The sequence below is a fragment of the Microcebus murinus genome, chromosome 3 (genome assembly GCF_040939455.1).
Source record: "Microcebus murinus isolate Inina chromosome 3, M.murinus_Inina_mat1.0, whole genome shotgun sequence".
Lineage (NCBI taxonomy): Eukaryota > Metazoa > Chordata > Mammalia > Primates > Cheirogaleidae > Microcebus > Microcebus murinus.
Genome location: NC_134106.1, coordinates 62,791,580 through 62,814,887, shown reverse-complemented (window position 1 = coordinate 62,814,887; position 23,308 = coordinate 62,791,580). Strand labels below are relative to the sequence as shown.

Sequence of the window (23,308 nt, the reverse complement as noted above, 5' to 3'; positions counted from 1 at the left end):
ATGCTAACTTCATGAAATGAATTGGGAAGTATTCCCTCTCTGCTTTTCTGGAAGAGATTGTGTAGAATTAGTGTTAATTCTTGAAACATTTGATAGAATTTTCCAATGAAACCATTTGGGTCTGGAGATTTCTTTTTTGTTAGTTTTGAAATTATGAATTAAATTCTTTAATAGTTATAGGGCTATTCAAATTATCTCTGTTGCCAGGTGCAGTGATTCACACCTGTAGTCCCAGTGACTCAGGAGGCTGATATGATAGGATCACTTGGGCCAGGAGTTCCAGACCACCCTGGGCAACATAGCAAGATCCTGTTTCTAAAAAAAATAAAAAATTAGCCAAGCATGGTGCTGTGTGCCTATAGTTCTAGCTACTTGGGACGCTATGGCAGGAAGATTGCCTGAGCCCAGGAGTTGAAGACTGCAGTGAGATATGATTGCACCACTGCAGTCCAGCCTGGGTGACAGAGGGGAAAAAAAAACCCAAAAAGCAACTCTAAAAAACATTTCTGTCATATTGGATGAATTTGTGGCACTTTGTGGTTTTCAAGAAATTGATCCATTTTATCTAAATTGTCAAATTTATGTATTATGTGTGTAGAGTCATAGTATTTCCTTATTATCTTTTGTCATCTTCAAGTGATATTCCCTGTTTTGTTCCTGATTTTGGTAATTCGTGACTTCTTTCTTTCTTTTCTTTGTTTCTTTGTTTTTTTGTTTGTTTATTTGTTAGTTTTATTTATTTATTTATTTTTTGTCAGTCTTGATAGAAGTTTGTCAATTTCATAGATTTTGTTTTCAAAAAGCCCCTTGTAAATTTCTTTGCTCTGAAGTTTATCTGATATTAGTATGGACTCTTTTGGTTTTGTTAATATTTACATGATATACATTTTTTCATCCTTTTTCTTTATACTTACTCATATTATATTTGGAGTTAGTTTCTTATGGACAACATACAGTTGGGTCATGTATTTTAATCCACTTTGCCAATAGCTATCTTTAATTGGTATATTTAGAGCATGTACATTTAACATAATTATTGACGTGCTAGGGCTTGAGTCTGCTGTTGGTTTTTTGCTCTCTGTTCTTTTTGTTTTTCTGTTTCTCTGTTTTCTTTTTCATGACTTTTTTGGAGTACTTGAACATTTTTTTTGTAGAGATCGTCCAGCGTCTCTACCAGTGTTACGGCACAACGAAGAATACTCTAGACCACAATCTCAGTCTGAAGGAGGAGGAGAGACTCTTTTCGTTCCAAAGAGCTCCCATACTTCCCCAAACCTCTCTATTTATTGCAGAGAAAGGCATGCAAGGTCAAAGCAAAGAACATACAGATAGAACGTTTGGAAAGAACATACAGACAAATATCTCTGGTGCCAGTAAACATATTACTCTAAAGAAATCTAGTTAGTGATATGCAACATATCTATATTTGTCTTGGGATTCCTTGTGACTCCTTAAGGCTATAAAGAAAAGGACAGGGATCCGGCATCAGTCACATTCCCATACATTCCAAAGCCTACTGCATGCAGCTGGCTGATAAGCATTCATATGCCAAGTCCTGTTTGCAGGACTGCCACATTTCCACCTTTATCGCAGTCCCTTTACCCAGGCCTTTATGGCTTTTCTAATATCCCCTACATTTTTAAAATTCCATCTTGATTTTTCTGTAGTGTTTTTGAGTGTATCTCCTTGTATAGTGTTTTTGGTCTTTGCTCTAAGTATTTCATTATATGTACATCACTTATCACAGTCCACTAGTGTCATTTCATCAGTCTGAGAGTGAAGTATAAAAAACCTTACCCCCTTTTATGTTTCTTTACCCTCCTCTATAATTGTCTTAAATATTTCCTATATATGTTTAGAACCACATCAGAAAGTGTTAAAATTGTCACTTCAAATGTTAAATACAATTTAGAAAACTGTTGAAGAGAAGGAAAACCTATTATATTTACCTATATTTTTGCTTTTTTTCTTCTTTCCTAATATATCAAGATTTCTTTTTTTAAATTATTTTTTCTTTCTGTTTAGAAGACTATATTTTTGCTGGATAGGGATTCTGGGTTGACAGTCCTTTTCTTTATTTTAGCTAAAATACATTGTGCTATTTGGTGCCCTTTGGCCCTATGGTTTCTGATGAAAAATCCTCTGTGTTTTGAATTGAATTTTTATTTTATTTTATTTTTTGGTCTTTAGTTTTCAAAAGTTCTATTATGGTATGTTTTGGCATGGATTTCTTTGGGTGGTGTACCTATTTGGGATTTGCTTAGCTTCTTGCAACTATAGGTTATTGTTTCTTGCCAAATTTAGAAATTTTTAAGCTTTTATTTCTTTGATTACTTTTTCAGTTCCTCCTTCTTCCATCTCTCCTTCTGGAGCTCCAATGACTCAAACATTAGCTCTTCTGTAATAGTCTCACAAGTCTCTAAGACTCTGTTCATTTTTTCTATTTTCTCTCTGTTGTTCAAGTGAGTAATCTCTGTTGTTCTGTCTTTCAGATCACTGATTATTTCCTCTGTCCCCTGCATTCTGTCGTTTAGCTCATCTACTGAGCTTTTAATTTTGATTATTGTATTTTTAAATTCTATAATGTTATTTTTTCTTATATCTTCTATTTCTTTGCTGAGACTTTTTATTTCTTTGCTGAGGCCTTCATTTTTTTTTTTTTTCATTTGTTTCAAGCATGTTCATAATTGTTTGTTAAGACATTTTTATCACAGCTGTTTTAAAATCTTTGGCAAGACATCCCTGTCATCTTGGTGTTGGCATGTATTGATTGGAGCCTCATTACTGCTGGATGGGAACGGGAATTCTGGATCCCATGTGGTCTCCACTGATGTTTGCCTTGTAACCACCGGTGGTGATGAGACTCCTGACTCTCCACGGGGCATCCATCCTCTGATACCCCAGTAGGGAGTGGGAGGGGCACCAAGTTATTTCTGGGTGTGGGCGGATACCCAAGTTTCCCATGTGGTCTCCACTGATATTGCCAGGGACATGGCTCATTACTAGCTGTCTGGGCTGAAAGTCCCATCTCCCTACTTGGCTTTTCTGACATCACTCTGCAGGGGTGTTGGGGTTTCTTGTTATAGTCTCTTAAAGGCGGAAATCTAGACTTTCCACTCAGGCTTTGCTGGTGTGGGTGTGGGTGAGGCCACAGAAGTTTTGTTTTTTTCTAAAATGAAGTTTGCCTGAAGTAGAGTAGTTATTGTCTCAGAGTTTTCTGTCTTGCTCGACCACCCTTTTCTTGGTCCTTCTGCTAGAGAGAGCAGGCATTTATTTGTTGGGCATTTGTTTGTCTACATCTGTTGTGCGGGGTTTCTGGATCGCTGGCTTCTTTAGCTATTTTATATCCTTGGTTTCTGGTGCTCATTATCCTTCACCTGGATTAATGAGTTGACCCCCTAATGAGTCTTTCAGACCATCTCTGGCATCTCCAGCGTGCTGCCCACGCTTCAGTGATGTTTCTTTCTATGAAGCAGAACTGATCGTGTTACTCTGCTGTTAATATTATTTATTGTCCATAAAACAAAGTTCAACTTCTGTTGGGTATGGCAGATCCTCCAATAAGCAATTCCATTTCTGCCTTTTACCTCCTTTTGAGTTCCTCTGCCTGTCCCTTTGCTCCTGATGTGCCATATGCTTTGGCTCATGTTCTTCCTTCTGTCTCCAGGGCCATTCTTCACTCTAGAAAATCATAGTTTAGAAGTTAAGAGCACTGGAGTTGGACTGCCTAAGTTTAAATTTCAGCTTCAACATTTTCTAGCTGGGTGATCTCGGGCAAGTTTACCTCTCCATACATCAGTTTTCTCATCTGAAAATTCGGGATAATAGCACCTACCTCATTGGATTGTTATGAGGCTTAAATTAAATATTCTGCCTAACGTACCTAGCAAATTACCTGCTTGCAGAGGAAAGTATCAACAAATGTGAGCTGTTAGTATAATTAGTTATTAAGTTAATGCTCAGTAGTTCAACGTTCAATTTGAATGTTACCTCTCTATGAAGGTTTTATGGGCCCTCCCCACTGCCACCCCATTATTGGAATGAATTACTCCTTTCCAGCTGCCCACTTAATTTACATTTCTTTGTACAATTTATTCTGTTTGCATTGTAGTTAGGTAGATTGTGACTCTCTCTACCTGACCACATTTGTTCATTTCTGGATTCATTCATTCAGAGGAAGCACTTACTGTGAATCAAGTATTGGGCACAGAGGTGTCTAAGATAGGGACCTTCCTTCAGGGCATTCTCAGTCCCTTAGTAGAAGCAGCATGCTCTGCTAAACAAATGCTTCCAGTGGGGCTTAATCAATATCTGTTGATTTAAGATAAGCAGGCTCTGCTTTGGCATGGGACGGTGGGCTGCCCACAGGCTAAACAGCATCACAGTGTGTTAAAGTTAGAAACCATCCTTAGAACTGACCTCTGCCTAGTCCTAAGTGAAGGCTCTTGCTTCCTGTTGGTTTTCTGCTGTAATAGCATTGGGTTTCCCGTAGTCTGTGGCCATAATGTGAGTTTTGTCTAGGGCCATACCAGTTCCAAACCCTGGTTCTGTAGCTCCGCTCCTAAGTTTAAATTAAGACAAAGCTCTGATGGGGTCTCAGGAGTTATATCAATGTCAGTAATGGTTCAGAAACTGTTCATTCGGTTTTCAAGCCTGCGTCTGATCATCTTAGCCTCACACACCTTGACTGCCCTCACTGTGACAGAGTTTGTTTGAAAGCACTTATGTGCCAGGCCCTGTGCTGGCCACTGCAAATGCAGAAGGTGAATGTGTGGGATCCTCGGCTGCCAGGAACTCAAAGTCTTTATCCTGAAGTGGTCGTTAGAAGCCTAGATCTGATTGTTTCACTGTGGCCACTTTACCAACGATACTTTGATAGACAGGCTGGATATGAAGCCAAAATTTTCAGGCCAAAGATGGATGATGGGAGAAACAGAAAGAGAAAGTGCAAGTTCCCATGAAGATACTTGGCTGTGAAGGGAAGGAGAATGAGTGACAAGAAACTACAGTGGAGGATGAGCAAAGAGAAGATTGTTTAAGGGTGGGGGTAATTCAGTAAGTTTATAGTAGATAAGGAGTAGATAAGGCCAGTAGATCAAAACATAGAGAGATTGAGAGGGTGACTGGGGAAGAATGAGAAAATGTTTGAGAGAGAAAGAGATATGCATGCACACATACATACGTGCATGCATATATATGTACATATTTGCACCCGTATGTATGTGTGTTCTGTACACACACAAATATACATATATATGGGGGTGAGAAGGTAAGGAGAAAGAAAGACTGGGAGAAAGTTTGGGAGACAAAATTATACATGTGTATATAATCTCTATCTGCATTATCTCTATCTATCTATTCATCCATTTGTCTATCTATTTATATAGAGAGATGGAGGTCAGTCAAAAAAGGGAAAGTGAAAGAAGAATCAAGCATTACTAGAACCCTGTCCTGTAGGAAGGGGGAGGAAATCATTTTATCAAGAGCACAGGTGAAATCTCCTTAGAGATAGGAGAAAGGAAGATCAGAATGAGATGGAAGGGAGAGAAGTTAGAGTTTATGTAGGGTAGCCTCTGTTTTCTCTGGGAAGCTGGGAAGATTAAGAGAGGTAAGGCTGGAGGAGTGAGCTTGAGAAAAGAAGTAGAGATTTGGTCCATTTTCTCTGGGGAGTGAGAAAGTGAGATATCAGGGACATACATGTAGATTTTCCTAGCAGCATCTCAGGCCTTGATTGATTGGGTTTGTGCACCAAACATTTGCAATGATGCAAATACAAATAATTTTTTTTTAAGAAGCACTGAGTCTGTGGGTAGGGGAGCAGGCAGGTGTGGGGTTGGAGTGGTTTGGGGTTAGGACTGGGGGTCGGGGGAGGGCAGCAAAAGGGTCCTGGTGGGAGCAGGTGAGAGCATGTGGTGGTATTGCAGTGGCCAGGTTGTGTTTAGAAGATGAATCTAGAAGGAGAGTGATAAATTGGGTGAGCATGGAGAGGGTGGAAACAAGAGCCTCGAAGAGGGTGGGCAGCATGTTTACTTTGATTCAGGTGTGGAGACACAGGATAGAGGTTCTGACTGGAGACTGGGGTTTCTGAGTGTGAGTCATTCATCCAGTCCCTTAGCATTAGCTCTGTGCATTTATTGTGGGAGGATCTAGGAACAAAGAGAAGAATTAAGACATGGTCCTGCCCTTAAGTTTGCAGCCCAGATCTCAGAAGTGAAGCCTTTCCATGTGATGACAAGGTCCAGAACAGGATGTGTCCCTGGAAGTGATTTGCGGCTATGTTTTAGAGAAGATAGTTGAAGAAATGGGAGCCAAGTGGCTGGCAGGCTAGCATGTTGGGTGTGTCATCCACAGGCGCTTATCAGCCCTATAGAAAAAATCAGGGTATCTGTCTGCTCAGTCACTTCTCTGGGGCCACTTAAATCCTCTCCCCAACCTATGATGTGAGTGAGGATTGTTTTTCCATTCAAGCCTTTGCCTCTCCGACTCCATGCGACTGCTCTGGGGTCAGTCCTTGATGGTTTTTATGAGAGTGGAGTGGAAGGTCAATAGGCCTCTAAGACCTGCATCCTTCTGCACTTTGGTTCATGAGTCTGTAGGGAGCTGCGGATATCATGCGTCAAGTTTCCTTTTCCTTTTTGCCCTTAATTTCTTGACATGTAAAATGGAGATAGGAATCTATCTCCACAAATCCTTTGTGGGGCAGAAGCTGCTGAGACAAGTCTCTACTGAGTCGTCAGCAAGCAGAAGTCAGATGCTGCAGGAGCTGGCAGGGTGCAGTGATGATGAATGAATGAGTGTGCACGTGTGCAGAGGGACGGCTCAGTGCTTGGAGCTGGGTGACTGATTGCATTCTTCCTGCACACACCTCAGTGAAGCTGGCGACAGAGAGGAGCTTCCTTAGCTGGCTGAGCAGAGGCCTTGACACTTCTGCATGGAAGGCACAGGCCTCGGGAATCCACACATCAGCGCTGACAGGTTTTTAGTGCCCACACAGAACTGTCTGAGACTTCGTTTCATGGCCCATCTGGGTATTGCTATCTGGGAACTGAATGCCCTCCCTTCCTGTTGCAGAGAGGCTGGCCTGCAGACTGCACCGATGAGGGGCTAAGCAGGCATGTCCTGGTCTAGCTGTTTTGTGGGTTTTGGCTGACGGGAGAAGAGAGGAAACATGTAACTTTGATCTTTTACCTCCTGTTTCCTTTCTGCCATGACCTTGGGAGGTTGGTTTCTCTAGCCGTCTGGTCCAAATTCCAGATTAAACTCTGGCACTAGGCTTTCTCCTCTCAGGGGATACTATTCACCCCTCCAGGAATCTGGACACATGCTACCGAGGCTTCTCTGTTGGGTTCATGATGACGCCAGACCTAAAGCATGATGTGATCTTCCAGGTATGTGATGGGCTTTGTGCCACCTCTTTTTTCTTTCAGAGTCGGAGAAGCCAAATGGAGCCAACCAAGTTTTAGAACCTGTACTGGCTGATACCAACATCGTCAGGGATGAACTGCTCTTACCAGAAACTTCTCTGCTTCTGACAGCACACCTCTCCCCAGGTAGCTAAAGCAATAATGAGATTACCAACTCCTGAGTATTGAGATAGTCCCCTGTATGGGCGCTCACATACAAGGGGGCAGTCACTGCTGCTACTAAAATATGAGATGAAATGTGCTAACACTGGGTATATTTCATATTACACTTGGCCATTCAGCGATTGCACTCAATATAAATGGGTGGACTCAAGGTTCCAGAAAATATAAATTTGAAGCAATGGGAAGAATAAGAGTATCTCTAAAATGGAAGCCACTGGAAAAAAACTTAAAACTCCATGTGACTCCACATGACTCCATGTGACTGCCTTGGGGTCAGTCCTTGATGGTTTTTATGAGTGTAGAGTGGTAAGTCAATGGGCCTCTAAGACCTGCTTCTTTCTGCACTTTGGTTCATGAGTCTGTAGGGGAGCTGCGAATATCATGCATCAAGCTTCCTTTTCCTTTTTTGCCCTTAATTTCTTGACATGTAAAATGGAGATAGGAATCTATCTCCACAAATCCTTTGTGGGGCGGAAGCTGCTGAGATAAGTCTCTACAGAGTCGTCAGCAAGCAGAAGTCAGATGCTGCGGGAGCTGGCAGGGTGCAGTGATGACGAATGAGTGTGCACAGGTGTGGAGGGCATCTAAGAAATGGTGCTCACAAGGTAAGGTTTATTGTCATCTTCATCAAGAGATCAGCAGGTGGTCAGGAAGACAAGAATCTGGGATGTAGGTGTTAGAAATAAGCTATCTCCTTTCAATCGTGGTGTGGTTTGTCAGTAATTAGGTGAAGGAGCTTTGGGCCATGGATGAAAGAAAGCTGTTGGAGAGTAAGATTTGCAAGAATTGGTAGGTGCTGTCCAGAGAAAGTGTTCTGTGATGCTGGCTGAGTGGCCCTAGTGTGTTCTCTAGAAATGATTTTTCTCTAGAATGGTATGAGGTTAATACAAGGGGTTATCACTGAGAGAAAGGCCTGGCTTTGAAATGACACTGCCCCTTAGTCATAATTCTGTCCTCACCAACATAATCCCCAGGATCGACGTATTTAGAGGATACAATCTAGATCTTGTGCCAGGTCGTTCTCCAGCTACACATTAATAAACCATTGGTTGATGATGTGCTTTCTTAAGGGCTGGGTTGCTGTGAGTCATTCTGCCAGAGCTTGGTCACTTCTGGCCACTGGGAACATTGAGTTGCTGGTCCGGGACTTGGACCTGTGCTACCCTGATCAAGTAACTGGGAGCTGCCAAGCAGCCCCTCTTTCTGACACCTTTCTGACTGTGTTGGTGATCCACATGATGTTCTTAGACACTGAGAATTGCTTATGCTGGTTAATGAAGTTAGAACATGTTTCTTAACCTTGGCACTACTGACACTTTGAATCAGATAGTTCTTTGTGGTGGGAGTCTGTCCTGTGCACTGTAGGGTGTTTAACAGCGTCCCTGGCCCCTGTCCACTAGATGCCAGTATCATGTCCCACTATAGTTGTGACAACCAAAAATGTCTCTAGTCATTGTCAAATGTTCCCTGTAGGCAAAGCTGCCTTGGATTGAGAACCACTGTTCTAGGAGCTAACCAGTGGAGAAGGGCTTCCTTGAGGAACAGAGCACAATATTGCACTTAGGAATGAATGAGTGCTTCATTCTCTTTATCTTTATGTTGGCAGGAGATGCAGAAATGTTTTAATTACAGGGTGAACTGCTTGTGGAAGGTGTCCAGAGTCACCTGGAGCTGGTTCATCTCTGTTAAGGGAGGGCCCAAGAAGGATTTGAGAGTAGAGTTTGGCTCTGGGGTTCATCACTTCTCTGACTTCCACAGACCTTGTCTCATTGGCGGATAACCTGAACAGATTCTCCTCTGCCAAGTCCTGCCTTCTAGCTTGGAGTCCGCACTAAGGTTCTCTGTGACTGCTTGGAGAACTGAGCTGTGTGACAGGGTCAGTGAGGAATAGCCCTCTGGCCCGGATCACATTTATAAAGGTGGCACTAAGTGAAAGTTCCCTGGGCCTCTGTCTTGGTATCGTAGTGCTCAGGCCGAGGGGGTTATGGAGAGCAGCACCTCTCCAACTGTACTGGGCATCTTGTAAAATAAGATTTTGATTCAGTAGGTCTGGGATGGTGATCAAGATTATGCAGATCTAAGAAGCTCCCAAGTAATGTCAGTGATGCTGGTCCTCGTGCCATCTTTTAAGCAGTTAGGATCTAGGCCAGGGGTCTGCAAACTATGGCCTGTGGGCCAAGTTGGGACCAAAACCTACTTTTGTAAATAAAATGTTATTGGAGCACAGCCACACTCATTCACTGATGTATTACCAATGGCTGTTTTTATAACACAATGACAACATTGAGTAACTGTGACAGAGACTCTCAGGCTCTCAAAGACTAAGCTATTTACTCTCAGCCTTTTACAGAAAAGCTGTGCTGACCCCTGTCCTAGACTGACTTGTCCCATATGGACCATCGGGGGGTCTTCCAAAGAGGCTACTCTTTAGGATGGGCCATCCAGAGCTCGTTTTTCCTCTGCCTTGGCCTGACTTCTTTGTGCCTGGTTCTCTTGCTCCTGGCTCCTGCCACCCTCTCCATTGGCGCCTGGGGCAGGGAGACTTGCAGGAAGAGTTTCTGTGCCATCTAAGGCTCTGTCTTGCACATGTCTCATGGTCCTAGGAAAGTGCCCCGCTTGGTGGCCCATGCAGAGCCACCATCAGCCCTGTTGTCCTTTAGTCTTCAAGGTGGCTCACCCTCAGATCTGTCATTGTACCTTTCATTCATCTACCTACCACCCATCCAGTCAGCTGGCATTTACTGAGAACCTCCTTTCATTGGGCACCATGCCAGGAAGCTTGGGTAACAAGGATCTATAAGATGTCTCTCCAGTTAGGAGACAAATATGTGAACTGGTAATTCCAATTGCAATATCGTAAGTGCAATATTAGAAGAATATTTGGATACCATGGTAGCCAAAGAAGGTCTTTTGGAGAATTCATGGGGAGTTTCACTGTGATAGACCTTTCTTCAGTTTTTAAATTTGTATAATGTTAGAGGGCGCAAGTGCAGTTTTGTTACATGAATATACTCTGTAGTGGTGAAGTCTGAGCCCTTAATGCAGCCATCACCCACATAGAGTACATTGTACTCATTAATTAATTTCTCATCCCTCACCCCCCTCACCTTCTCACCCTTTCAAGTCTCCAGTGTCTATTATTCTACACTCTCTGCCCGTGGGTACACAGTATTTAGTTCCCATTTGTAAGTGAGAGCATGCAGTATTTGTCTTTCTGTGTCTGAGTTGTTTCACTTAAAATAATGGCCTTCAGTTCCATCCATGTTGCTGCAAAAGACATGATTTAATTCTTTTTATAGCTAAACAGTATTCCACGGAGTGTGTGTGTGTGTGTGTGTGTGTGTGTGTGTATACACATTTTCTTTATCCCGTTATCCATTGATAGACACTAAATAGGTTAATTGCTATCTTTGCTATTGTGAATAGTGCTGTGATAAACATATGAGCGCAGGTGTCCTTTTTATATAATGACTTCTTTTCCTTTGGGTACATACCCAGTAGTGGGATCGCTGCATTGAATAGTAGTTCTATTTTTAGTTCTTTGAGAAATCTCCATATTGTTTTTTCCATAGAGGTTGTACTAATTTACATTCCCACCAACAGTGTATGAGTTCTCTTTTCTCTGCATCCTTTTCGACATCTGTTATTTTTATTTTTGACTGTTTTCTGACTGGTATAAGATGGTATCTCATGTGGTCTTAATTTTCATTTCTCTGATGATTAGTGATGCTAAACATGTTTTTCATATGCTTCCTGGCCATTTTTATAGCTTCTTTTGAAAAATGTATGTTCATGTCCTTTGCCCATTTTTTTGGTCTTTTTTTTTAAATTTCAGAATATTATATGTGTACAAACATTTTGTTTACATGAATTGCTTTCATACAGTTTGATTCAAAGTTATAAGTGTGTCCATCACCCAGATAATATGCATTGTACCTGTAGGTGTGCCCACTTTTTAATGTCATTTGTGTTTTCTTGAGTTGAGTTTTTGAGTTGTTGAGTTTATTCCTTTTGTTTTAAATCATGAATTTTTATTAAATTTTACACAAATATATTTTGCATTTATTGATGTGATATATGTTTTACCTGTTATTCTATAAATGTGATAGGTTATACTAATTTACCCTTCAAGTTTTTTAATAAGTGAGATAACATCTTTTACTTAAAATTAAGCCATATTCATAATGTGATATAGAATTCTATTGACTTTAATTTTAATAGCATTAAAAGATAACCCTGCTAGCATTCATGTTAATTTAAAATCAAAATTTGATGTCAGAATTCTCTAAATGAAGAAAGCTTCACAATTCACTGTTGTACCCCATCAAAACATTATCATTATTATTATTATTATTACTGATTTTTGAAATTGTGGTGAAATACACATAACAAAATTTATCATCTTATTTGTAAGTGCACAGTTCAGTGGCATTAAGTACATTTACAGTATTGTGCAACTATCACCACTACCCATCTCTAGAACTCTTTTCATCTTGCAAAACTGAAACTTTGTACCATGTACCCTGTATAATAATTCTCTTTTCCTCTCTTCCCCCAGTTTCTTAAAACCACCATTCTACTTTCTGTAGCTATGAATTTAACTACTCTAGGTATTTCATATATGTGGAATTATACAATATTTGTCTTTTATGACTGGCTTATTTCACTTAGCCTAAGGTCTTCAAGGTTCATCCATGTTACAACATGTCAGAATTTCCTTCCTTTTTAAGGCTGTGAGTAGTATTCCATTGCATGTATACACCACATTTTGTTTATTCATTCATCCGTGGATGGGCATTTGGGTTACTTCCACTTTTTGGCTACTGTGAACAATGCAGCTCTGAACATTGGTGTACAAATTCTGTTCAAGTGTCTGCTTTCAATTCTTTTGAATTGACCCAGAAGTGGAATTTCTGGGTCATGTAATAATTCTATTTTAACTTTTTTGAGGAACTGCCTTACTGTTTTTAATAGAGGCTGCATAATTTTACCTTATAGTGCACAAGGGTTCTGGTTTCTCCATATCTTCTCCTTCTGATTTTTTGATAGTAGTCATACTAATGGGTCTGAGGTGGTATCTCATTGTGGTTTTGATTTGCATTTCCTTAATGCTTAATGATGTTGAGCATCTTGTATTGTGCATATTGATTATTCGTATATTGTTGGAGCAATGTCTTTCCAAGTCCTTTGTCTGTTTTTAAATTGGGTTGTTTGTTTTTGTTGTTGTTGGGTTGTAGGAGTTCTGATATTAGGAATTAGGATATATAGGACTACAGATATTAACTCCTTATTAGATATATGACTTGTACATATTTTCTTCCATGCTTTGGGTTTCCTTTTCACTCTCTTGTGATCTTTGATACATAGAAATTTTTAATTTTAATGAAGTTCCATTTAGTTATTTTTTTACTTTTGTTGTCTGGGTTTTTGGTGTCATATCCAAGAAACTACTGTCAAATTCAATGTCATGCAGCTTTATTTCTATGTTTTCTTCTAAGAGTTTTGTAAAAAATTTTAGCTGTTACATTTAGGTCTTTTTAAAAATAGTATAAGGTAAGGGTCTAAGTTCATTCTTTTGTATGTAGATATCCAGTTTCCTAACACTATTTGCTAAAAAGATAAGTCTTTTCTCCATTAAATGATTTGGAACCCTTATCAAAAATCATTTGAACATTTATGTAAGGGTTTATTTTTGTGGTATCTATTCTATTCTATTGGTCTATATGTCTGTTTTTATGCCAGTCTTTAAGTTTTGAAATCAGGAAGAGTTAGACTTCCAGCTTTGTTATTTTTCAAAATTGTTTTGGCTTTTCAGAGTCCCTTGAGATTCCATATGAATTTTAGTATAGATTTTTCTATTTCTGCAAAAAATGTTATTGGGATTTTGAAACTGCTGTAGAAATTTTGAATTTTCTCTTAAAGGAAACATTTGCCAGACAGATGAGGGGAAATGGGGCATTTAAGCAAATGGAAGAGCATGATCAAAAGCATGGAAAGATGAAAGAGCTGCATTTGGGCAATGAAAAGTATTTTTGAAGCATTAAGCAGGCTCGTGTCTCTGTGTGTATACGTGTGTGAGTGTCAACTTGGATGGGAGGTAAATTAGGAGCTAGACAGGGGTCAGACATTGTGGAAGTAGGCATGTGTTGTGTTAAGAAGTTCAAAGGGAATTCATTAAAGGGCTGGGTTGGAGGGTGAAGTGATCATAGTTATATTGGAGAAAGGTGACTCTGTTGGTGAGAGTGGGTGCTATATTGAGCAGGAAGAAGATGTCAGTGGAAAGAACAGGTAGGAGACTGTTGCAGATTTCTCAGAAATGAAGTGATGAGACTTGTGCTATGGTAGCACTAGAGGAGATAGGTAGGAGGGAATGGATGTGAAATACCCTTGTCTCACTGCATGCTGAGACACATTGCAGTAGCTTCATTCTTTTCCTAGGTCCTGACGTCCTCAGACCTGCAGAACAGCCTTTGAACTCAGGTTAATACATTAAGATAGGTTAATACATAGCATAGGTTAATATATTGAACTTATCTTTATTATACCAGTTCAATTATCTGTTAAGAAAAATATCCAAGATGAAATTTCTGTGTCAAATAGTATACACTTTTTAAATTAGAATCACAATATGTTCACCATTTAGAAATATGCAAAGAACTCAACTCCAAAGTCATAGGTTTTAAAAACTGTGCTTTTTCAGTTTTGAAATCTCAAGTATGAAATTAAAATATTCTGTGAGCACTCGGAAATAGGATCTTTGAAATTAATGGTGGTTCTAACCATTCTCCTGTATCATCCACTCGTCCTCGTCGTCACCTTTTAGGAACTCAAATGGCTGCTAGAGGAGGCCCCGTGCTCTGGCTTAGAGACTCAGGGATCCTACAGCAGTAGCCAGCCCTTCTCAGAGCCCCTGACCTGCCACTCCCAAGGCCTCTGGCTGCTCCAAGGACCTTATGGTTGTTTCTTCTCACCTGTGAGTTGGTCAGCTGTTCCTCGAGTGAAGAGTGTTCTTTTCTGTTGTTACCCGCTCCATCCACCTTGTGGAATCGCAGCTGTCCAGGCCCTCTGTGCTCCGTGTTGCTGATGGTCCGTGACCCTCTGAGAGCCCAAGTTCTTTCCCAGAGGACTGGAGCCTTCTGCTTCTCTAGCTTTCCCCAACCTGACATCCCTCTGCATCCTGTGACTCAGTTCCCCTCCCTCCACTCACCACAGCATTGAACGTGAGCCCTTGGAGTCTTTGCCACCTCTCCCCCCCTGCATGCGCAGGAGCTCTAGGCCTTTGCTGTGAACTGGGCGATATGATGCCAGGTCTGAGCTGTCGCAGCAGCTGGGGAGAAGATAAGCTCCTCCAGCCAGGGGCCGAGCTGCCGAACACCGGGATGCAAGTAGTATGGCTTCTATCAAAAAATCAGAAGGAGAGGATATGGAGAAAAGACTATCTTTTCAGCAAATAGTGTTAGGAAACTGGATATCCACATACAAAAGAATGAACTTAGACCCTTACCTTATATTTTATATTTACCTTATACTTATACTATATTTTAAAAGACCTAAATGTAACAGCTAAATTTTTTTACAAAACTCTTAAAAGAAAACATAGAAATAAAGCTTCATGACATTGAATTTGACAGTAGTTTCTTGGATAGGACGCCAAAATCCCAATAACATTGGGGTGATGCTGTGGGTGGGCAGTCTGGGGGCTGTGTGTGTGTGTGTGTGTGTGTGTGTGTGTGTGTGTATGTTTGGCTCACCACAGGCACAGGTGTAGTCATTGAGTTGGGGGCAATGAGTAGGTTCAAGCTCACAAATTCTGGTGGGTATTTTATTAGAACTGGAACTGTTTTGGGAGTTCTGGGATAGCCAGCGCTGACCCGCTGCCAAGGACGCACATTTGGTGACCTGAGGGATGAGGCAAACTGATCAAGGTACACAAGTGTCGTCAGTGCTGGCTCCCGGGAAAGCAGAGCAGGAGAGAAGAGGGCTGTGGCTTGGACATTTGTGATTTGGACCCGCTGGGCTGTGCCTCAAAGGTGAGCCAGGGAGATCGTAATAAAGAACACGAGGAAAGGTAAGAGGAGGGTGTTAAGTGGGGAGGTCGGGAAGAGAAAGGAGAGAGGCCAGGGAAATTAGAGATGTAAAGAATTGCTGCCTCCTTGCAAATCAACAGGCTCACTTGAGCAAAGAGGACAAGACCCCAGATCTTTGTGGTCCCCGACTGGAAAGCTCAGTGGCATCAAGAGATTGGCTCTTTGTTTGCGAGCCCAGGCTACCTGAAATATGGCCTCAGGAAAGCAGAATGTGTCTCATCACCCCCTTTGTGTTCCCAAACAGAAGAGAAGAGAGGGAGAGTGGCCACGTGGATTGAGCCGCAGCGTCTCCAGGAGGTCTCCTCTGGATGCTACACGAGGCTGCCCCTCCGCCCCAGCGCAGAGCACGTGGAGATGGCTTTGCTCAGCAACATCCTAGCGGCCTATTCCTTTGTCGCCGGTAGGTACCTGGTCTTGGCTGGGCCAGCGCTGGGGCCTGGGGCTGTGTCCGGGGCTGTCTCCTGGGTGGCTGTCCCTGGCCCTGTACTCAGGAGAGAAACGCTCTGTGATCAAAGCCAGGGCTCTGCTGTGCCGAGTCTTGAGATGAAAGGTCTTCTCGCTGGGAGTTAAGCTTGGAATTCTCTAATTTGGCAAATGAAGGGTTCTGAGAGCTTTATCTTGCTGAAAATGTTTGGTTTCCTTTCAGCTCAAGTGAGTGAGTGAAGTAGCCCGGGGCTACCGTGGGCATCTGTCGTTGTGCATCAGCTCTGAGGACGGAGGGGGCTGATGCAGTGCCTCCATCCTGGTTATTTCTGTGCAGTTCCAACCCCAAACAGGCTGCTCGTGTGTGAGTGTGTGTGTGTGTGTGTGTGTGTGTGTGTGTGTGTGTGTGTTCCCTGTTTCAGGAGCTCTCTGAGGTGTTTGGTACCCTGTAGGAGAGATGGAGACAGAAGGTCTGTGAGTTTGGGAGAGTCTGATATCTGCGCCTTCCTTTGTGTAATGTTGTACTCTTTAGGAAGATGGCTGACTTTCTCCTCAAGATCATTTCCTGTAAACAGACGTTGTTCATGTGAAAGAAACCATTTTAAAATACACGAAAATGCTCAGTGGTTTGAATGACCAAACTGCTTCTCTGTTGCTTCAGTGAGGTTTAGGGTTTTTTTGATACTTTGTTTTTGTTTTGTTTTGCCCGATGTCTCTAAATGTTTTATAAAAAGGAAAGGACTGAGGTTTCAATTTGACTTTTTTTGGGACAAGGACTGGTTTTACTTTCTGATTGTCTAGGCAGGGATGACACGTGGTGACCTAGGAGTTCAAATGCAAAACTGGACATTTCTATTTATGGTGGCAAATCCAGGCCAAGGTGGAGGGTTCCATGAGCCAAGGAAGCTCATGGCTTCTCTTTGTGAGAGGCTCTTGGGTGACGTGCAACCTGATTTCAGAAAGAGACACTCTCCAGCCTTACCCGGCTGGCTCCTTTGTGGTTGGCAAGATGCAGCTTGTAATCTGTGTGTGGCTCAAGTCCAGGGCTCTGCCTTCTTGGATCAGTGAAGGCCTAGGTCATGGTCAGCTCCTCACCTCTCTCAAGGAAGTCCAGAGGCCTCCTTCCCGGGCACCCACGCATCAGAGGAATCTTACCTTTGCTCTTTCTTCAAGGCTATATTGGGGAGAAAGGACACTAAAGCTAGAAAAGAGATGTTTGAAATTCTGGCATCATGTTTTCACAAGTGATTGAATGATGAGCCCCTTAACTTTACATTGAAGATATCCCCAAAATGAAGTGGGTGTGGCAGAGAGGGTCTGGAGTTTCCAGGGCTTCAAAGGACACCTGCAAATCAGTGGTTACAGGAAAATGTCTCAGGTGAGAGCAAACAGGGTACTGGACTTTGGAGCTCTGCTCGGCACAGGAGGTGCCTGGCAGTTTTCCATTTCAGCCAGCATGATCCTGACTGTGGCCATTGAATGTGGTAACTCATTGAGTGGTCTCTGTTGACCAGGTGTCTTGTGATCTTGTCAAGGCCAAAAGGGTACTTGGCCCTGTTTCTCTCTCCCTCCAAACTTCCTCCTTCCTTCCCCACATTCTTGAATTAAATACTGCTTGGGATGCAGGAAGATCTTTTAAGTAAGTATGGGCTGAGATTTTATAAAATGTAAGCAAATGGAAAATAGAGTGGCTAAGATAAAATTTGTTAGATCCAGTAAATAGACTTGATTCAGTGGAGAACATGCCCTGATTATAAATGAAATGCATAAAGAAAATTAAAAATATGAAGGTGAATGTAATAGATACAAATAACCATTGTTTTCAAAGAAGAAACTTGAATAAATGGATTAGAAGCAATGATGAAAAGTATGATAAAAGAAAATTGTGGAAAATGTCCTAATCTTGTAGCTCTCTTTTGCTGTCTACTCTTCTTCTGCCGTATCTGCTCTTCAACTCCTTGAGTTCCAAGCCCTCCTGTTTTCTGCCAGTACATTGGTTGCCTCTTGTCTCATCCATGTGGTCCATTATTTCAGCAACACACTTGCCTTATACACACAACTGCCTTATTATTTTGTCCAGTTTCTGAGAAAACCAGTAGGGGAAACCCTAACTCTGAGTATATCCTACTCACTTTCTCTGTCTCTGCCTCTCTCTCTCTCTCTCTCTGTCTCTATCTCTCTCCCTCTCTGTGTATTGTATTTTCTGTGTTTGGGGGGCTGTCTGAGGTGGGAGAGATGGAGGTAGAAGGTATGTGTGTCTGGGAGAGTCTGATATTTGCCCCTTTCTTGGCTCAAAGTTGGGACTCTATAGGAGGATAGCTGAATTTCTCCTCCAGATCATTTCTGGAAAACAGATGCTGTACATATAAAAGGATCCATTTAAAAATACATGAAAATGCTCAGTGGTTTGAATAACCAAACTCCTTCTCTGTTGCTTGAATGAGTTTTTAATTTTTTGATACTTTGCTTTTGTCTTTGCCTGATATCTCTGGATGTTATATAAAAAAGAAGGGACTAAGGTTCTGAATAGATTTCCTTTGGGCAAGGACTGGTTTTACTTTCACATATCAGCTTTCACAGGGTTGACATGTGATGACTTAAGACTTCCTCTGCACCCAAGTTATCAAGTGCTGCTACAGTTTGCAGTTGTTTTTTTTTTTTTTATTTTCTTCTGAGCACAATTGCGTTACTGGGAATACAGTTTGCAGTTTGAAACTGCTAGAAATTCATGGCCTCCAGTCTCAGCCAGTCTCAGCTGAGCCTTTCATTTAGTGCTTTAATCTTTCTCTTTGCTTCTAGATACATCTTGTGTCCATTCTTCATAACAGTCATTTCAAACCTTGACCATTTCAATAATTTTAAATATCTGCTTACCAAAATGAGCCCTGAAAGTAAATGACAAGTGACAAGCTAAGAAAAAAATGTAGCATTAATGAAGAAAGATTAAAATTTATAACAAATAAAGAGCTCTCACAAATCAATAAAAGTGTCCCAAAAGAAAAGTTGCCAAAGGACAAGGATTAGCAGTTTGCAAAAGAAAAAATACAAATTGTTAATAAAACATAAAGATCTAAAATACTAACAAACACAAAATGGAAACAGCAATGAGATTAATGTTTTTATTTTATAAATTTCTCAAAGATTTAAGTGATTAAGTACATAACTTTAGTCTGGGAGAAAGTGTGAGGAGATGAGTATGTGCCCATAGCACTTATGGGATTGTGAATCGCTACAGCCTCTCTAGAGAATGATTTGGCCATATCTATCAAAAACCTTAGAAACAAATATAGCCAGAAATCCCACTTCTAGGAATTTCTCCTAAGCAAATAATCAGGGATATAGGCAGAAATTTTACTATGAAGATTATTTATCTCAAAACTGTTTATAATACAGGTAGTAAAAAATTTAGAAAAATTGGTGAATATTAATTGAAATCGATATTTATGGCATGCTATTGGGTGAATAAAGCCTGTTACCACACATCACAGACAATATAATCCCATTTATGTGTGCATTCTCATATGTATAGGTAACCACATTTTACTACAAATTATATCTGGGTGCCAGCATTGTACAGGTATGTGCCTGTATGTTTTATTTTCTTTTGCTTAACTGTATTTTTAATTATTCTATAATTCATTGATATTATTTCATAATAAGTATGTTATTTTATTGGAATATTAAATTTTGAATTATATCATATATACATTAAACAATTACCACTCCCCTCTCTTTTCTACCTGCCTTTTCAAACTGTCCTGAAAATTACCACATGGATGTGCTATAAGCATGTCAAATTCAACCTGGCCTAGAATGGAATATTGTCCTTCACTTTAAATATACTCCTTCTTTTGCATACCTATCTAAGATATTACCTAATCCAGAAATATGATTTTTAACCTTTGATGCATCTTCTTCACAGCTCATATCCAACTAGGTTAGGGCAGATCCATTTTAGCCTCTTACTGTCCCTCAAATGCGTCCCCTCCACTTTATTCCCACCATTATTGAATTGGTTCAAGCCCCGGCCTGTTTTTGCCTGCCTTGCCATTACAGCATTTTCCATGGTCTTCCTGCCTCCAGTCTTGCTTCACAGTCTGTATTTTGTGGCAAAATGGTCTTTCCAAAATGCAGGAGTGATGGTGCAACTCTTTTTATTTTTGAGAATCCCTCAGTGCATCCTCATTATCTCTGGGATAAAATCCAAACACTTTTTTATGGTTTAGCAGTTAGAATTGTTTCCAGCTGCAAATAATAGAAAACCTCAAGTTGGTAGCCTAAACACATAGGAGTTATTTCACCCGCACAACAAGAAGTCTGGAAGTGGACAATTGCTAGCTAGCATTAGCCCATTGGCTTAAAAATATAGTGGCCAGCATATTTCTTTCTGCGTCTGGCTTATTTCACTCAGCATAGTATCCTCCTGGTTCATCCATGTTGTCACAAGTGGCAGTATCTCCTGAATAATATTCCATTGTGTATAGATACCACAGTTTTTTAACCTGTTCATCCATCAATGGACACTTTGGTTGTTTCCATATTTTGGCTATTGTAAATAGGGCTACAGTAAACCTGAGAGCGCCGATATCTCTACAAGGTGCTGATTTCATTTCCTTTGGGTATATACCCAGCCAAAGACAGAAAAATACTGCATGATTTCACTTATATGTGAAATCTAAAAAAAATGTTGAACACATAGAAACAAAGAATGGAATGGTGGTTACCAGGGATGGGGAAGAAAAGGCATGGGAGAAGTAGCTGGTCGGAAGGTATAAACTTGCAGTAGCATAGGATGAACAAGTCTTGAGATCTAACGTACAGCATGAGGACTATAGTTAATAACATTGTGTTGTATACTGAAAAAAAGGAGTAGATTTTAGGTGCTTTACCACAAAAAATAAAATAAAATAAAAAGATAATCATGGAAGATGATGGATATGTTCATTTGGTTTTCACTAGGTATATGTATATCAAAACATCATGTTGTATACCTTCAATATATACAATAAAAAATGTAGGGGCCAACATCCTTGTGATTCTCATGGCCTTTCTTTTAAACTTGTCATCTCATGGCTAAAATGGCTGCTGTTGTTCATCCTGTCATTCAAGGTAAAAAAAAAAAAAAAAAGGCAGAAAAGGAAGGAGGTTCCAGTAGGTCTCCTTTGATATTTCATTGACCACATTGGGTCACATGGCCCTCTCTAGCTTCAAGGGAGGCTGAAATAAAATGAGAATTTTAGCTTTGTCAATGTTTAGACCAGTGGTTCATACCAGGGGTGATTTTGCCCTACAGGCGGACTTCTGGAAATGTCTGGAGATATTTTTGGTTGTCATACCTTGGAAGAGCAGGCTGATACTGGCATCTAGCAGAGAAACATCTTACGATGCATAGGACGATCTCCCACAACAAAGAAAGAATTATCGAGTCCAAGATGTCTATAGTGCCGAGATTGAGAAAACTTTCTCTACAGTAGAAAAACTAGGAGAAAGGGACCTGGGGATGGTTTGGGGGACCCCACTCTGCAGGTCTTTGTGTAGCTTACCAGGACTTTTAGCATCTGACCTTTACTTCTCCATGTTCTTATTCAGTTGCCGCCCACCTTGACCGAGAGCTCTGCTCCAGTTATTCTAAACACTTGCCAGGTTTTTGCTTACCTCTTTGCTTTTGCACAGTCGTTTCCTTTTGCAAGAATTCTTCCCTTCAGTCCTCAACTGGCTAACTCCCTCCTAGTCTTCAGGGCTCTCTCGGGGTCATCTTCTCCCCTTGCTCCTCCCATGGGCTTAGGCACCCGTTCACATTCTTCCCAAATGTTTTGTTTCCCTCTATTTCAGCATGTGGATTGGAGGACTTAACATTTCTTGTTTTAACTATTTGCAAGCAGCTCATTGGGACCAGAATGATATTTTATGATGGGGATAATCTCATTAATAATAATAACCTTAATTAAGAACTCCTAACAGGGTTGTTAGAAAGAGTAAATGGAATGATTACTCATTTTTATTTAATGATGTGAATTTTTAGTACATTCACTCTTCCATTTCCTTTCGATTTTTTCTTAAAAGTCACCTCAATCTATCTACCTCCTACCCACTGATACCCATTCAACACTTCATATTCTCCTTCCTATTTTCCCCTTTGCTCCTCCTTATCACTTATCATCATCTGCCATACTATATATTTTACATATTTGTTCAGTATCTATCTCCCCTGCTAGAAAGTAAGTTCCCAGGAACAGAGAGATTTGTGGTTCTTTTGCTGACTGCTATATCCTCAACATGTAGAATAGTGCCTGGCAACCATTAGGTGCTCCACAAATCAGTGAATGAACATGGCTCAATGATTAAATGATATAAAAAAACATATAGCAAGGAATCTTACCCCAGAGCTGCTGCTTCCATCCAGTTCCCAAGCTTGACCTATAACCAGGCTTCTATGTATCCTTCCAAAATTCTTCATGCAGATGTAAAAAAATATCAACAGTTTCTTCCCCCCACCCATTTTATGCACAGATAACATACCATAATACTGCTTTGCACTTTGCTTTTTTTTTTTTTTTTTTTTTTTGAGACAGAGTCTCGCTTTGTTGCCCAGGCTAGAGTGAGTGCCATGGCATCAGCCTAGCTCACAGCAACCTCACACTCCTGGGCTCAAGCAATCCTACTGCCTTAACCTCCTGAGTAGCTGGGACTACAGGCATGCACCACCATGCCCGGCTCATTTTTTCTATATATATTAGTTGGCCAATTAATTTCTTTCTATTTATAGTAGAGATGGGGTCTCACTCTTGCTCAGGCTGGTTACAAACTCCTGACCTCGAGCAATCTGCCCGCCTTGGCTTCCCAGGGTGCTAGGATCACAGGTGTGAGCCACCACGCCCAGCCTGCACTTTGCTTTTTTCACTGACAAATATATCATGGAGATATTTCAGATCAGTATGTGGAGACCTTCCTCATTCTTTTAGATAACCGCACACCGATCCATTGTATCCATGGACCATCCATAGTTTCATCAGTCCTCTACTGTTAGCCAGTGGGAATGGTTCAAATCTTTTCAAACTGAGCCACAAACAGCTGCAATAATTAACCAGGACATACATGTTTAAGTGAATTTGTAGAATAAATTACCCAAAATGGAATTGCTGGATCAAAGTATATATAACTTATTAATTGAGAAAGACATGAACAAATTGCCATTTAAAGAATGTTACCATT

The 23,308-nt window shown here is 40.9% G+C and overlaps 1 protein-coding gene across 5 annotated transcripts in view; it reads left to right on the top strand.

The window, feature by feature from the left end:
• EVA1A (eva-1 homolog A, regulator of programmed cell death) overlaps positions 1–23,308 on the top strand; it is a 60,009-nt gene that overhangs the window by 24,606 nt on the left and 12,095 nt on the right. For 2 of the 5 annotated variants that reach the window (XM_076000920.1, XM_076000919.1), the window contains exons 2-3: positions 7,428–7,550; positions 15,918–16,073. In XM_076000920.1, coding sequence (XP_075857035.1) covers positions 16,028–16,073 — 46 coding nt within the window. In that variant the 5' untranslated portion in view covers positions 7,428–7,550; positions 15,918–16,027. Of the gene's footprint in view, positions 1–7,427; positions 7,551–11,636; positions 15,655–15,917; positions 16,074–23,308 lie in introns of those variants that run through there. The other 3 variants (XM_076000922.1, XM_076000921.1, XM_076000923.1) reach the window with 3 other exon arrangements.